Here is a 15,594-nt window from a genome sequence, read left to right as displayed (position 1 = left end):
AATTTAACTTGGCCTTTCGGTTAAATGACAGAAAACTTACTCTTGCTTCGGGAACTATATGCGTCCCATCAGAAGAAAAGAGAAATCATACAGAAAGCAATCCCAGTGGGGAAAAATGATAGGCGCATACACCTACATTCAGCATTGATAACTACATGAAACCTTGAGCCCTTTCCTATAATCTTGATTATGACCTTCGGAAGTGAAAACAGGCGGAAATAAGTTTTTCGTGTGATTTGAGGTTTTAGAGGGGACGCTAAGCAAATTCCGTAAATAAGTGAATGGAGTGGGCTGGTTTACAGAACAGGAGAGAGTAATGGTCGTCTCCATTTACCTTCAGTGCTCTTGTGAAATTGCCCTCTTGGGATCACCAGTGATCTTGTGACCAAATACACCTTCCTCCTCTCTCCCCTTAGTGCACTGGAACCCACTGGTGCTCACAGTATCTCACCACCCGGCTGGCTGTCTTTCTGATGTTTCACCCTACTTTGTTCTCGTTTCTGTATCGTTTTTCTTCGGAGGCTTTTTCAGTGGTGCCACCATGATGGGCCACTTCCCAGGGTACGGTTTTCTTTTAACAGTCTCCTTGCCTGCAGGGGTCCAGTCATCTTTATAGCTCCAGCTCCCATCTAACGCTTAGTCTTGTCCTTTCACCTGAGCTTCGGTGAAAAGATCCACCTTCCAAATATTTTAACCTAAACATGTAATTGATCTGAAATTCGCCCTCCAGCTTATCTTTTCTGCCACTGAAACGCCCCGTTGCCTCATAATTATCTCTTAGATGGAGAGAGTCATGCGCGATTTCTCGCTTTGAGTGGATGCCACATTCAGCTAGGAACAACCTATTGAACTCCACCCCCCTGCCTCCATTCCATAGAACACCGTTCTTATCTTTTTGTCAGCATAATCCTCTGATTGTAGAACATCCTCTGGCCTTCTCTTTCCCATTGTATCAAATAGGGACTAATCGATGCATCATTCATGCTGAGGAATAATGGACACACGGTCTACCCAAGAATGAAGGATCTGTTGGGCAGGTGCCATTGGTCTAGGCAAAGAGATAGAACGATGTCCCATAAGCCCAGGCAGTTAGTGTTCAAAGGCATCTCTGTCCGCCCCACTTGATCCTGTGTGAGGCACATTACTAGTAGTTAGGAGTGGATGCAAGGGGTGAAGACAACTGCTGCTTGGTTGAGGCAGGGAGATTACTTCTAGAATTACTGTCATTCAGACAACATCCCATAGGTGTGTGATTATAAACATTATTTGTATGGTAATTAACATTTTGCAAAGCAATTTCATATCCATTTTCTCGTTTTATCCTGACGGTATTTCTGCAAGGGAGATATCATTATGCCTATTTTTCATATAAAATAAATAAAGCTCAGGGACAAAACAAGGCTTGCTTAAGATCAGGGAGTGATGGTGGAGTCAGGAATTAAATCTATTCCTCCGGAATCTCTGTTCTAGCCACTTTCTCCTTGATCCACATACGTGTCAAGATGCTGGGCTGGGCTTTGAGACAGAAAGCCGATGAGCTGAGTGCCTCCCTGAACTCAAAAAGTCTACAGTCTATCATGGAGTGAAGGGGTGCGAGAGACCTATTCTCAAATAATCCGTATCAGGCAGTATATCTAATGTGCCTTAAGAATTATACCGACTAACTGCCATTGACCAGCAGAAAATGGATTTTTCCCTTTCTACCTGGATCAATAAAGAAAGACTCCTGCTGGCAGGAGTGTAATTTGTATAAAATGCCTTTAACATGTTCATAGCCTTCAATGAAATAAATATATTTCGAGGAATTCTGCTTAACAAAATTGACAAAACTGTGTGCAAAGATTTATCTGCAGAGATGTTCATTGCAGCCTTACTTACAACAGTGAAAAACTGGAAACAATCTAAATTTTCCCAAAGAGGGGATTTCTTCAATAAATCACGGTACAGCCATTAACGGAATGCTGTTCAGCCATTTAAAATGGGAGCCAGGAATGATGTGAGCAGACACGGATGGTCCGCACGGGTGGGAGTGACTCGGTCAGAAGCAGGATTGGCCACGTGAAACGGAAAACTCAAATAACAGAGGCTTATCCCAAGCAGGGCTGTATAACGTTCTCATATAGAAATGCAGAGAGGGGCGCTTGGGTGGCTCAGTCGGTTAAGCATCCAACTTTGGCTCGGTCGTGACGTCAGTTAGTGAGCCTGAGCCCCGCCTCAGGTTCTCTGCTGACAGCTCAGAGCCTGGGGCCTGCTGGAATAGTGACTACATAGTCACAGGACCCCAGACTTCTCCTCTCTTTCTACTCGGTCATTCTTAGCACATATCTTCTGTAGCATTAGTTGTCAGGGCCCTGCTCATGTGCCCTCTGGAACCCACCGTGCCCAGGCACACCGAGCCTAGCCTTCCAACTACACACACCTGTGACTCTGCCCTCAAGGCTTTCTCTGTCCATAGGAACTTGCCCACGAAGCCCAAGTGGCAGGCCAGAGAGGTAATGAGCTCCCCCCTCCATACTCCAGGAGTAGCCCTCAAGCAGTAGTAAATAAATACTCCACTTCCTTCGCCGCTCACCTAGAGGCGGCCGGAGGGGGACAACTCTGGAGTGTCTTCTGGGCTGACGTCCTCACCTACAGGGGGACCCCGGGTCCCCAAAGCAGTCCCGCATCCTTTACCAGTTCCTGCACCGGGGCTTCCTTGAATTACAGCCCAAGCTACCTCAACGTACATCCTTGTCTCCGTGTTTGCTGCTGGGGCGTTGCAGCAATAGGGCTTCCATTGTCCTGGTTCCCACAGCTCTGGCCCTTACCCTCTCTCTCTCCTCTTTCTCTTGTCTCCCTCCCTCTCACCCCCTCTCTCTTCCTCTCTTCCTCCTTTCCCTTTCCTGCTCCTGCTTCCTCTCTCTCCCACTCGCACTCTAATCCAGTAATGGCTCTCCCTCCTTGTCCCTCAGACCTAGGGATGCGAACAGCCCCTTGTTCTTATGAACATTATCCCTTGTGATCCCCCTACACCCTGCACAGACCTTTGTGACCAGCCCTTTTACTAAACTCTACTCAACTTGACTGTGCCTAAAGGCACGGGACCTGTTAGGACGTCTTCCTCCACCCCACCCCATCCTGTTCCAGCCCTGCCTGTAAATACCGAGTATGGGGCTAAGCCCATAATGTGTGTTCACTAGACAGCAGTCGATTGATTTTAATGCTGGAATGTTAGATGTGTTCATTGAAAAATATCCTCAGAGACTCAAATGCAAAGTAGCAGGAACTGTGTCTGCTTACCGCATTCTGCGCCAGCACTTTGCCAAGTGCCTCGTACGTAGCGGGGACTCTGTGAAAATGGACTGAGTAATGAGTACTGCTTTGTTTCCCTAGGAACCGGGGCTCTGTTTTTGCCTTTTGGATGAAAATAAGTCTCGGAGCACCCTGGGTGGCTCAGTTGTTTCAGCATCCCGCTCTTGATTTCGGCTCCGGTCATGATCCCGTGGTTTACGGGATCGAGCCCCACGTCGGGCTCTGTGCTGGCGGCAGAACAGGAGTCACGGTGGGGATGACAGATTGTTGGGATGCAGACGGGAGAAAGATTTTGACCAGAGGAAAAGGCTGCTCTTTCTAATCATCACTAAAACTATAGGAAATTCAAAAGAGGCCTTCCAGGATCTGGTGACAGTGAAGTGGTTCCAGCAAGCCCTGGAAAGTCATCTGGTGGAAATCATGTAGAGGGTAAATTCAGATATCACAGTGTAAAGAACTTAGACTAGAGGACATTATATTCTTGTGTAGGATGAATCCATTTACGCAGTTGTTTGGCAAATATTTCTAGACTACTGGTTACATACCGCACATGATAAAAGAAAGCACAAAGAGGGTGCCTGGGTGGCTCCGTCGGTTAAATAAATGTCTGACTCGATCTCAGCTCGGGCTTTGGTCTCAGGGTTGTGAGTCCAAGCGCCATGTTGAGCTCCGTGCTGGTCATGAAGGCTACTTAGAAGAAGAAGAAGAAGAAGAAGAAGGAGGAGGAGAAGAAGAAGAAGAAGAAGAAAATAAATAAAAATCAAAGACTAGACAGGCTTGGTCGCAATCATGGATTCGGCCTTTACTAGCCGCAGGAACTGAGTCCGTTTTCTGACCTTTTCTGAGCCTCCCCTACTTCACGTGTGATAATGGAATAGCGTGACCTCATTGGGTATCTGGGAGGATTACAAGCCTTTTCAGTGGGAGCAACACTGCCCCAAAAGGGACAAAAATTCGTTTGTGCCTAGGGAATGAAAAACCGTACCCTTTTTACGTAAAGCTCAGATAACACACAGTATATCTGTGACGTCAAAATTTCATCAGGGACGGGGGGAGGAAGATGAGGAAAAAATAACTAAATAAGACGCTTTGCAGGGGGCCATGGGGGCATCGGGAGAAAAACATGAAGAAGCATTGCTCTAGAGGAGATCTCCTTGCTAGACTGTGCCCATCAAACCATTACTGGAACGGACCCACTTCTGGGAAGCCAAGTGCCTGTGGCTAGTGGTCTTCCTTTACGCCTTTCTCTTAACCCCATAGGGGAGGTCTCCATTTAGTCTCCAATGCAGGCTATAGTATTGATTTTTGTAACCTGCCCCCACTTTTCTTCCGACCGAACTATACTATCAGGCACCGAATCCACGAAACGTTAATAACGGCAGAAAGACGAATGAACGTATTTGGGTCTGAATTCCGGAGAGGGCCCCTTGGGCACGGTTTAAATAACATTCGTGTTCTTTTTAATTTTCTGGTTAGGCCCCTGTGTCGATTAAAATACGGCTTAACACCAGGGTGCATCGCTTCGCACACTCTGTTCGTCATGCATTAAAAACATGGTCGAAATAAGAACTTTGCCTCCATGGTGTGGCATCTGTGATTCTGTGCCCAAGGTGGTTTTGAAAATCACAGAATCATGTGTAAATCCAAGGCGGCTTTGGGATTCAGATTCTTGAGTGCAAAAATCATCCATTATCTTACGGCACCAGCACCAGGGGGTATTGTCTCCTGAATTTAAATACCAGAGGACAGCACAGTGCCTTAGAAAAACTATTTGCCAATAAATCTGCTTTTGATGGGCTACTAAAAAATGGACACATCACGCATAAGAGATGCGTGTGTCTATTACGGAGGCTAGCTTTGTGTACAATGACAAGCTTCCCCTGGCACACTGAGATAAGAAACAGCAGTCCTCGGTGTCGGCACTCCTGCAAGAAATGAAATGATAACTTGGGGACACACGTACAAGAGTTACCATATATTTGATCAACCTTTGAATATATGCAATACCAGAATCATCTGGCAGCCCCAAGCGAAATTGCCCACAACCTTTGAACAGTCTCTCGAGAAGGAGCCCTGAATCTAATCACGTAGAACCTTCGCCGGACTGTGTGTTATTTCCAAAGCAAGCAGTTCCAGTGTGTTTGTCTCTGGTGGTGACGGGGCACAGAAGGAATGGGGGAAAGCCGTTGTTATCCCCCCCCCCCCCCGTTTTTTTGCATCAAGGACATTTTTTAGGTAGGAGATTGGAGGGTTTCTAATGATGACTGCAAAGCAGTTGCTACGTGCGTTTGTAAACTGTTGAGTCAAAGCAGGGAAAACATCTTTCGGCACAGAAAACTCACTGAACTTGACCATTGGATTTATTTGATCGCTGCACATAAAGACAAACGGCTTTTCTTATTTTAAAAACTAAAAAAGTAACAGTTTATACATACAGTTTCAGGTCCATAAATTTTCATGCTCTGTATGAAAGATTGGCAGTTGAGAACTACAGCGATAAACGCTTCGAGTTTCATGTTGATCTGGAACTTAGAATGTTTTTGGAATATTCTTTTTACATCTTTCACCTGTTTAGCTTAAGCATATCCTAAGTACTCCTCTGGCATTTGATTGTTTTTGTTTTTCCTTTTAATGCTTAAGAATGCAAAGTCAACTATAGATATTCAGTGGAAGGCCAGCCATGAGCTCAGCTGGTCATCACTGCTTTTCCTCCGTCTCTGGCTAGATTTTTCTGCTTGGAGTTTGCTCCATGAGAGCCCTGCTCTGGAAGAGCCTCCGTGAGCCACCCAGGCAAACCAGTAGACCTCTCCAAGCACACTTGTCTCTGAGAGATACCTCAGTATATTCCAGAAAATCCAAATGGGCTCTTCTGCTATCAGAGGACATCCACAGCATCCTCCCAATCGGAATTAATTTGGGAACCATTAAGAAGATAAAGAACTGGAAAGGAACAATGACAGAAATGGTCAGAATCAGCCCATAGACACCTTTAAGGAAAGAAAAGCCCTTGTTTCTCGAGTCAGGCGTTCAGAGGCTTGGCAATACGGTCAGTGAGAGCTGGGGTGGGTAAGCTGAGCAGACAAGAGCTGGGATTTCTGGCTCTCTACCCCGTTTCCTCCTAGAAAGAGAGCTTAGGTTTTTAGGTTTCCATAACATCAGACTCTCCCCAGGTAGGTCAGGGTGTCCAGCCTAAGTTCTTAGATCAGATCTTCCTTTATCACCTTATCAGGGCGAGAGAGCTGTATCCTAGCGAAGCAAAACAAACAAAAGGAGAGCAGGGCAGATAATGAGAAAGGCAGAGGGGGTAAGAATAGAAAAAGAACTACTGAGTGAGATTGCATGCGAGGGACTACTTCGAAATGGCAGATAAAGGTCTCCTCCCCGCCCCCCATGTTAAAAACCTGTCCACCAGAATGAAAAGGCTTAATTAGCAGCTAAATACAAATCCACGTTTTGTGTCTTTTAAATGACGTCTCACCAAGGTACCAAGCAGAATGTCTGGTTGAAGGTTGGGTGATTCAATCCATCTATTACTCTCTATAAAACAAAGAATCTGTCGTTTCATTACCCTTAAATTGTCTGGCAGTGGGTGAAGTTAACTTTTATTAGGCGCTGTTCTTTCATATTATACAGTGTAGTCAAGGATATATTAGCTCTGACGTTTTCTTACATCTCAATATACTGTGGCGTGAATTTACTGTGAGGCTAATTTAGAAGGAAGCTTTTCAGAGGAGGAAATAATGGTCAGCATCAGCTATGCTGCAAATTATAAGCAGGATGAAAATTCAGGGGGAAATGGACATCCGCGTACAATCGCTAGATGTTAATAAGCGTGCTTCTTACATGTGTATTCCTGATGATATTCTTTCTCTCTTAAAACTCCAGTTTTATAAAAACTCCATTCTGGGGGAGGATTTTAGTGTAGAGGAAATGGTATAGTTTATCCTAACATGATGATGTTGTCTTAAAGAAAGAAACACCATGGGGCGCCTGGGTGGCTCAGTCGGTTGAGCGTCCGACTTCAGCTCAGGTCACGATCTCGCAGCTCGTGAGTTCGAGCCCCGCGTCGGGCTCTGTGCTGACGGCCCGGAGCCCGGAGCCTGTTTCCGATTCTGTGTCTCCCTCTCTCTCTGCCCCTCCCCCGTTCATGCTCTGTCTCTCTCTGTCCCAAAAATAAATAAAAAACGTTGAAAAAAAAAATTTTTTTAAATAAATAAATAAATAAATAAACAAACATTAAAAAAAATTAAAAAAAAAAAGAAAAAAAAGAAAAGAAACACCCATCGGATCAAACTCTATGTAAAAGGTGTTCTCAGAGCTCGCCTTTGGGAAAGGAGCCCCCCCCCCACCCCCCAATGATAATTTAAGCATTTAAAATACAATTTAAAGGTGATTGATCAGACTAATACACAATAAGGTCGTTATAAAACAAATTCCCAGTATGTGAAATTTAATTTCACCTACAGGATTCATCATTCATCACAAAAGTTTTATTACACTCTGGTATCGGGTGCATTCTCTGACTTTGGGTTGTTTTTTTCAATAAGATCATGCTGGTTGGCTGATGTTTTGTGGCACGAATTAAGCATATTATTGGTCGATGAAATTGGATCCTGTTTCGAGCAAACAAAGACGAAAACAAGCATATGAAAATGAGAAGTGTAGGCTTTTAGCTTTAAGAACTTAAAATGTAACTGTATCACGCAGGGACGTTTGAGTTGTTAAACTAATAAACCCCAGTCAATCCAATAGTGAAAGATAGTGAGAAGCAGCAACACGAAGTGTCATAAGAAAAGCACCCAATGGAGACACGTAAGAGAAAATCCGTCAGCGACTCATTCAGTTTCTTATCTGTTCTATAGGTTTAGCGCTGGAACGGAGTTGTTTGTTTGTTTGTTTGTTTCCTTTGCGTTTATCTTTGTGCCTGAATGAGTTCAATTTCACTTAGATTAGGACAGAAACTTCAGAACAGCAGGTTAATCCGTCCTGTCTTCATGGGCAACTGAGCAAACAGACCAATATCAGTGTAAAATTGTAATTCTGGAGATTAATGTTGTCTTTCCTGTTTGTGGTGAACTTGACCTCCTTGCCTTTTTCTTTTTTTTCCTTCAGCTTCTGTCCAGGGTCCCTGGGAGAGAGCCATCTCGCCAAACAAAGTGCCCTACTATATCAAGTAAGTTGGAAGCATCACATTCCTAAAGAAGCATTTATTGTGGCTAATCTGCATATTCACAAATGGATTTAGTTCTACATTGTGACTGACGTTAACCTGGCTTACAGTACCTACTTCTCCATCCCCCAAGGAAGCTTGGAAAGTCAACTCGCGCTAAAATCACCGCTGCACATGTGCTGGTGCAACAGGGAGCTGCCTTTAGGAAAGATCCATTTACTGCAGCCCGTTTCTTGTGTGTTGTGATTGGAAGTGGTGTGGATTTCCCACAATAGCACGAAAAGCTGCAGATAATATTATGGAGGATGAGAGTGAATAGTTATAAGGACAGTTTCATTTGTTTAGGGGTGTTCCCGCATCTCTTTTTCAGCCAAGATGGATGATTTCGGCAGCTGTGTGTACACAAAGCGTTTCCGGTGAATAAATACTTCATGTACCCAAAAGGCAGTCAGCAGCAGGCCCGGATTTGTGTAGCTGAGGTGTTCATTCTTGACACATAGCACTCAGCATTTTTCACAACAGAGTCATACTGTTCTCTGGGGCCATTTGTGTCCGTCACAGGAATACAGGTGCTTAGAAGCACCTTCTGCAGGATGCATCGTGACGTACAAATACATTGTACGTTGACTCAATGATTGACATTGAGTCAATGTACATTGATACATTGGGTCAACATGCAAGGGACAGGAGGGAGGACAGTGAGTCATTATGGCACCTGAACAGTTTCTCGTTGACTATGCGATAGAGTTCAACTTCAATTTAACTTTGAACCTGCTGGTTCAATAATTGAATTTAATCGCCTTCGTGAAATAATCTTCAATACCAGCTGAAGGCTCTCAACCTGCTTCCACCATGAGTCTGACTAAAGACCCTCCATGTTTTCCCATTGTTCGGGCCTGCCATCTTTTATCAGGTTGGCTTCTGTTCTTCGGCTGCCCAGCATTTCTTCATAATTCAGTTCTAAAGCAGTCGCAGCAATCCTAGATCTTCATGACTACCGTTCTCCGGAAATTAGATCGCATGCCTCACTTTTGTTCACTCAGAGGAATGGCGGTGAGGGAATTCTTTGGGCCATTCAGGGAGAGACACATCCTTTAAGAAAATTGTGTCTTATTAAATTTTTCCCGACAAATCATCTCTTACCTTGAAAAACTCTCCTTCGATTTGCTTTGATCCCGTTTTTTATCTTTCTTATTTTTAAATTGTATTATATTTATGCTGTATAATTTACCAATTCAGTCCCCTTACGTATTTTAAAGACCTATTTTAAATTGTGTGTCTCACTGAATGACAAATTCACTTAGACGTGCGCTGTATGGCTTTACATCCACTGTATATTTTGTGGAACCATTTTATTCAAACTCTGCCCAGTCATCTCCGGTGTCTTGGTCAATCCCACATTTTCATCTCTAAGATGTTTGGGACCCGCTACTTCTTCAACCCATTTATAAAGCTCTCACTTTATCCGATTCCTTTATGATAGATGAAGAGATAGTCCTTACTGGATAGAGGTTCTCCTTTTGTAGCATAGATTGTGAGAGCACCTGAGAACCCAAAACATCTTCGAGTGATTGTTCTCCAGATTATTACAGTTTGGGGCTTATTAAATATCTCACAGGGATTCCTAGGGTCTCCCTACCCACCGTCCTTTCCCTAAATATTTATCTTCTCCCTGATGCGATACCCAGCACAAAAGATCCCGGTACATTGCTGTGTGGCAGTGAAGATTCATTCAGTCCAAAAATAAAAAGACAGATTCCCCCTCATTGTCCAGGGCTCCTTCACCAGCCCAGATCGGGGAACGTGAAAACGTGAGGTCCAGTCCTGGCTCTGTCATGACTTGACTGTGTCGCCTTGGGCAAGTCGCTGGCCCTAGACAAACCTTAGTTTCTCATTTAGAAAATGAGAAGTTGGACTAGGTGATATCTAAGGTTCCCTGTAGCTCTAAGAATCAATGAGTGCGACTCATCGAATGATTGTATCCAAATTCAAAAACTGAAGATCTCAGCTTTTCTTTAAGAAGTTATCTTTATTTTTTAAATTCTCTAGTTTAATCAGTAACATAATATGAATTCTTATTTTAAAAAAAAAGTCATAGCAATTCTGTTTTTCCGTCGTTTAATTAGCCGAAGATATGCCCCCTCAATCCATTCCACTTTCTCCAGGTACCCATTTAAAGACCTCAAATCTTGGTGTTTAATTTAGGACTGTCATTCTTCCTGATTCAGTGGTAAGAGACATAGAGCCCCAGACAGAAAAAAAATAGTAGAAAAGGGAACATGGACCTCAAAGCCTCTGAAATGATCAGTTTCTAGGAACGAGGAATTAGGTAATTTCTCAAAAATACCTCTGAAACTTTATGGAGATCACTTTTCTCTAAAAACTAAAATCTACCGGGGCACCTGGGTGGCTCAGTCGGTTAAGCATCTGACTCTGGATTTCGGCTCAGGTCATGATCTCACGGTGCGTGGACTCGAACCCAGCATCGGACTTTGGGTTGATATCGTGGCGCCTGCTTAGGATCCTCTGTCTTCCTCTCTCTGCTCCTCCCCTGCTCGATAGCTCTTTTCTCTCTCTCTGTCTCTCTCCCCCTCCCTCTCTCTCTCTCTCTCTCTCTCAAAGTAAATAAACATTTTTTTTAAATTATAATCTATTGGAAATTAGAGATTATATAATTTCTCAACTATACCTCTAAAATGTTAAGCTAAGGTAGGGAGAACTCATGTTCAGAAAATACACATGGTCAACAAACCGATTATTAATGTCATTTGTGATTCATTATTATACACTACTGTTGTCTCAAATATTCTTTTTATAGCAAACTACTTTGATGTACAAGGTTCAGTGGGCTTGAGGCACTGGCAAATGCCATTTGCAATTCGAGATGCCTTATTTATCCACAAATAACAATACAATAAGTTTATAATGATATTCCTTCACCCAGTCCCCACCCCCTAGTTCCTCTTGGTTGTCTCATTTGTCTAGACTCGCATTCGAGAGTTTTAACCACCCGTTTCCAGGCACAGAGCCAGGTGCCTTCTCCGGATCCTTTTTTCATACTTAATACTTTTTTGCTTTTCAACGCTGGGATAAACTGATCCCCTAAATAACCGGAGGTTTCTGCGCCAGTAACATAATTCCAGTTGGGTGTTGACTTGTGCACTCGTGCTTGAGGTTGTAAGTCATTACCCGCGTCTTGGGCTCTAGATTGCAAGTCAGGCGGTGTTTACGCCTGCATCCTGACACCAGCTTTTCATATGGTGCTAAGAATCTCGATTTCGGTACTTCACCCTACATGTTTGTCTAGTTTATTAGTCCATGGCATTCATCATTGTTACAGTTTTCATCTTCTTGCTCCCTGGGGGCTCTCTTACTCCTGCCAGCGTCTCCTTCAGGTTATTTGATTACAGCCTTCATTGCCACTGAAAAAATAATCGCCAGCAATGTGCAACCTGTTACAACTGCCTTTTCCACTCTCCGCCATTTTGTACTCTTTTTGGCCTACTGTCAACCTCATGAAAATTCCAATATAATAGCCTTTAACCAGCTGCTGCATTCTGTTAGGATTTCTTTCACCTTTTTATGTTGCATCCTCCCATATGGGTAAACCACACGGAGCCAAGAGCTGGGACTCTCTTGCTTTCTTAATGAGTTAGAAAGTTATTCTTCTGTGTTCTTGACTGTCGGAAGAACTCAGGAATCCCAAACTTGTGTGCAGTATGTTCCTGCAAAGATAACATAATAAGAGCATAAGAAATAGCACACTGGGGCAGACCGACACCGCAACCAGCCCAGAACTCGGTCCCACATGCGGACACCAGTGGCTGTTTGCATCATCAGCCAGTTGGCGTTGGGTTTATCCAGTGGTTTCTTACACTTTTCCCCTCTCCGCTTCAGCCTTGGCTTCAGAAGAGTAAGGTGCATAAATTTGCGGATTTCTACTTAAAGAAATAAAGGTAGATCTCAGTCTCTCTTCAATCTGCATTTTTTAACCTCAAGTGCTGTGGAATTCAGTGAACACAATGATATTTACTCAGAGTAGACTTTTTTTTAATGTTTATTTATTTGTTTTGGGGGGGGGGCAAGAGCGTGTACGCATGCATGCATATGAGCGGGGGAGGGGCAGAGACAGAGAGGGAGAGAGAGAATCCCAAGCAGCTTCTGCAGTGCTGGTGCAGAACGTGATGCAGGGCTCGATCCCTCAACCCTGGGATCACGACCCGAGCCGAAATCAAGACATCACGCTCAACCGACCGAGCCACCCGGGCGTTTTCCCAAAGGAGACTTCAGCCTCACATCCCCTTACAACCCCTTTTCCTTTTCCTCTTCCCAGTCTGAGAAATTCTAATCCTTTTTAGGTTCTCAGTCTGTCCTTGAATGACAGGCAAGTGTTCCCCTTGATCGTCTTAGTTGCTTCTCCCTGGATCTTTTCCAGCTCTGTTAAGTCTTCCTTGGGATGTAGTGACCGGAGTGGCCCAAATGTCGGTTATTAAATTTGTTAGCATTGTCTGCAGTCTCCACTCACTCATGAAGAAGGTAAATGCTGTTCGCTTTCTCCCATTGGTGCAGAAATGGGGAAACCAATTGAGGTCATAGCCTCTTCTACCTATGTTAGTTCTGGCTATAGTTTGGTTTGCTACTGTTTTTCTGTGACACCGGCTGAAATGTTTGACCTTATATTTCTGCCAGCCGGCCCTTAGGAAGGGTTTGGTTTTTAGGCAAGCGGGTCCTCTCCTCTTTTAAAGGCACTGCAGTTTGTAAAGACTGGGAGGCGTTCACTATTGAAACTCGGTAGTAAACCTGCTGACTCAGTCGCCAGTAAGGCCTGTCAGCAGGTTCCCTTCCTAACTATCACTGAAGCACTTCGCCCAAGAGTGAAACAAGGGTTCCGGGAAACATGCTAACTGATCAGCTTTTTTTTTTCCACATCCAACGCTCACGAAGCAACTCACGTCCACAGGAGCGTCTCTCTCTTCCCGCTGGTTGTTTTGGGTGCTGTGTACGTTGCTGTAGATGCTGTCTGATGACCGTGATCGACCCTTCCCTCACCTCCCAATCCCAGGCGTGTTTCTGTACTTACCTATTGCGTGGGGGTTGCTCACAGCCTTCTCGAGCACTTTTTCAGATTCCAAATCCCTCCCTAAAGCGTATCTCGCCCGTGTTCTTGCTCCAGTTCCCCATTACTTGTGCCGAGAGTTGCTTTGATTCAAGTTGAGGTGAGTGTATTTGTTCCTTTGAGTTCCTGATTGCTATTTCAGTACCTGTGTTTAGAGACAGAGGAAGGCGCAGTGAGCTCTGTCTCAGCTTTAACAGCAACCGATGTGCTAAGTATCTGCCTTGGCTGGCTTGCAGCGGATACATTATCTGAGAAGGAGACAGGCTCTGATCACAAAGAACACCGGATTATGACATCCAAGTGTGAGAAATCAGCCGACTAACCCAATCAAAGGAGGGATGTGGAAACTCAGACCACAGTGGAGCCGACTTGAGTCAACATTCTTGCAAGAGTGGGTGTGTCTGATGGACAGGCACACTGGGAGCAGTCGCAGCAGGCAATTTATCTCCTCCTGTGCAACTCCCTCCCCTGGTTCCTCATTGGCTGAGCAGTACAGAAGTTACACCCTTACCGGGAAGTCGCCTGTGCCCACGTAAGGCAAAGAGTAGTCTGATTGGAGCAAATGTATCTTCCTTGAGGTGACGCAGGGGCTGCCCTTCTTTGGCGCGTGCTCATTGCCAAGCCCGCAAAAAATAAGCCTGAGAAATAGGGAGGGGAGGAGGCGGAACGTGAAGTGTCTAAGGGTTTGGGACTCCATTGTTGGGGGTGCGGGAGGGTCCGTACATATTTCCCGTAGGTTGTAAACCTCTTGTTAGCCAGACAACACAGTATCTCTGAAAATGAATCATCTCACTCCTCACCCAACTTAGAAAATACTCCCCTATGTCTCATTCCCGATACCTTACTGTCCTAGGAATGATACCGGCCTTCTGACATTCACTTTAAACGTTGGTTAAGATTGGCCCAGCTACGTGCTCTATGAGGCTAGTAAATAGACCAGGCATCAGAAGGCTTGAAATTTAGTTCTGGCTTTGCTATCAGCTAGCTGGCTTTTTTTTTTTTTTTTTCAGTTTTATTTATTTAAGTATTCTCTATGCTCAGCATGAGTCTGAAACTCATGACCCTGAGATCCAGAGTCCCACGCTCTCCCGACCGAACCAGCCAGCAACCTCCCCCCCCCCCCCCGCTATTTGAGCACAGGTGAATCAGTTACATTTCCTCGGCCTCAGTTTCTCCGTCAGTCACCTAAGGGGGCTGAATCACGGGATATCCCATGTCATTTCCAGCCCCGACATTCTCCGATTTTATGAATGTTGGCTTTGAAAGAAAAATTGTTTATAGCACTTTTCCAGAGGAATGGAAATGGATCTTCAGAACACCCTTGAGAGTTCTTACCGCACCATCACTCTTCTCGGGATAAAGGACAAATAATATTAACCCTTTTTTTTTTTTTTTTACTTTACTGTTTAGCACCATCGATAATAGGAAGTGGATGTAACAGGAAATCAGCTGTCTGGTTTCAGCTGTCAATCTTTGAAGATACTGGTGAATATCTGTGGGTAATTAAATTTGTGAAATCGCTGCCAGAAGCCCGGCGCTCTGACTTTTCAAAAGGCTTTAGTACACAAAGATAACCCAGAGGTCAGTCTTCTCTGCCGGGCTTTCTCCTCCACAGTTTGATGGTTCCAAAGGTCACATTAGCTGAGTCTCATTAAGCTTTGGGACCACAATGAAGGAATAGTCAGTAATGAATAACTGATGACAGAATCACGAAAACAACTCCGTTTACGTTGTTCGCGGAAAGAGATTGAATGCGACACCATTGTGTCACGGAGTCGTCCCCGTTCCGGCCTTGGGTTACGTGGCCCTCGTTGGCAGGTGTCGATGTTGGTATCTTCTGTGTCTCGGAGGTTCGTAAACAGTATCTCACAACCTTCCTTCTAGTTTCAGAAGCTCCAACACGTAACCTTGACTGAAATGGTGGCCTCCATGAGGACAGGCGCTGTGTCTCTTTCCCAGCCCAGTGCCTCACTGACAGCACGTGCCCAGTAGATACTGGAATGAAGGAAGGAACGCA

General features: G+C 44.6%; 1 protein-coding gene across 20 annotated transcripts in view; it reads left to right on the top strand.

The window, feature by feature from the left end:
* Window positions 1–15,594, top strand: part of DMD (dystrophin) — a 2,138,536-nt gene that overhangs the window by 1,923,393 nt on the left and 199,549 nt on the right. For all 20 annotated transcript variants that reach the window (XM_058713880.1, XM_058713888.1, XM_058713887.1 and 17 more), the window contains one exon: window positions 8,404–8,464. In XM_058713880.1, coding sequence (XP_058569863.1) covers window positions 8,404–8,464 — 61 coding nt within the window. The remainder of the gene's footprint in view (window positions 1–8,403; window positions 8,465–15,594) is intronic.

The sequence above is a fragment of the Neofelis nebulosa genome, chromosome X (genome assembly GCF_028018385.1).
Source record: "Neofelis nebulosa isolate mNeoNeb1 chromosome X, mNeoNeb1.pri, whole genome shotgun sequence".
In the NCBI taxonomy this organism is placed as follows: domain Eukaryota; kingdom Metazoa; phylum Chordata; class Mammalia; order Carnivora; family Felidae; genus Neofelis; species Neofelis nebulosa.
Note: the sequence above shows the minus strand (reverse complement) of the source record. Positions and strands in the feature narration are given on the sequence as shown.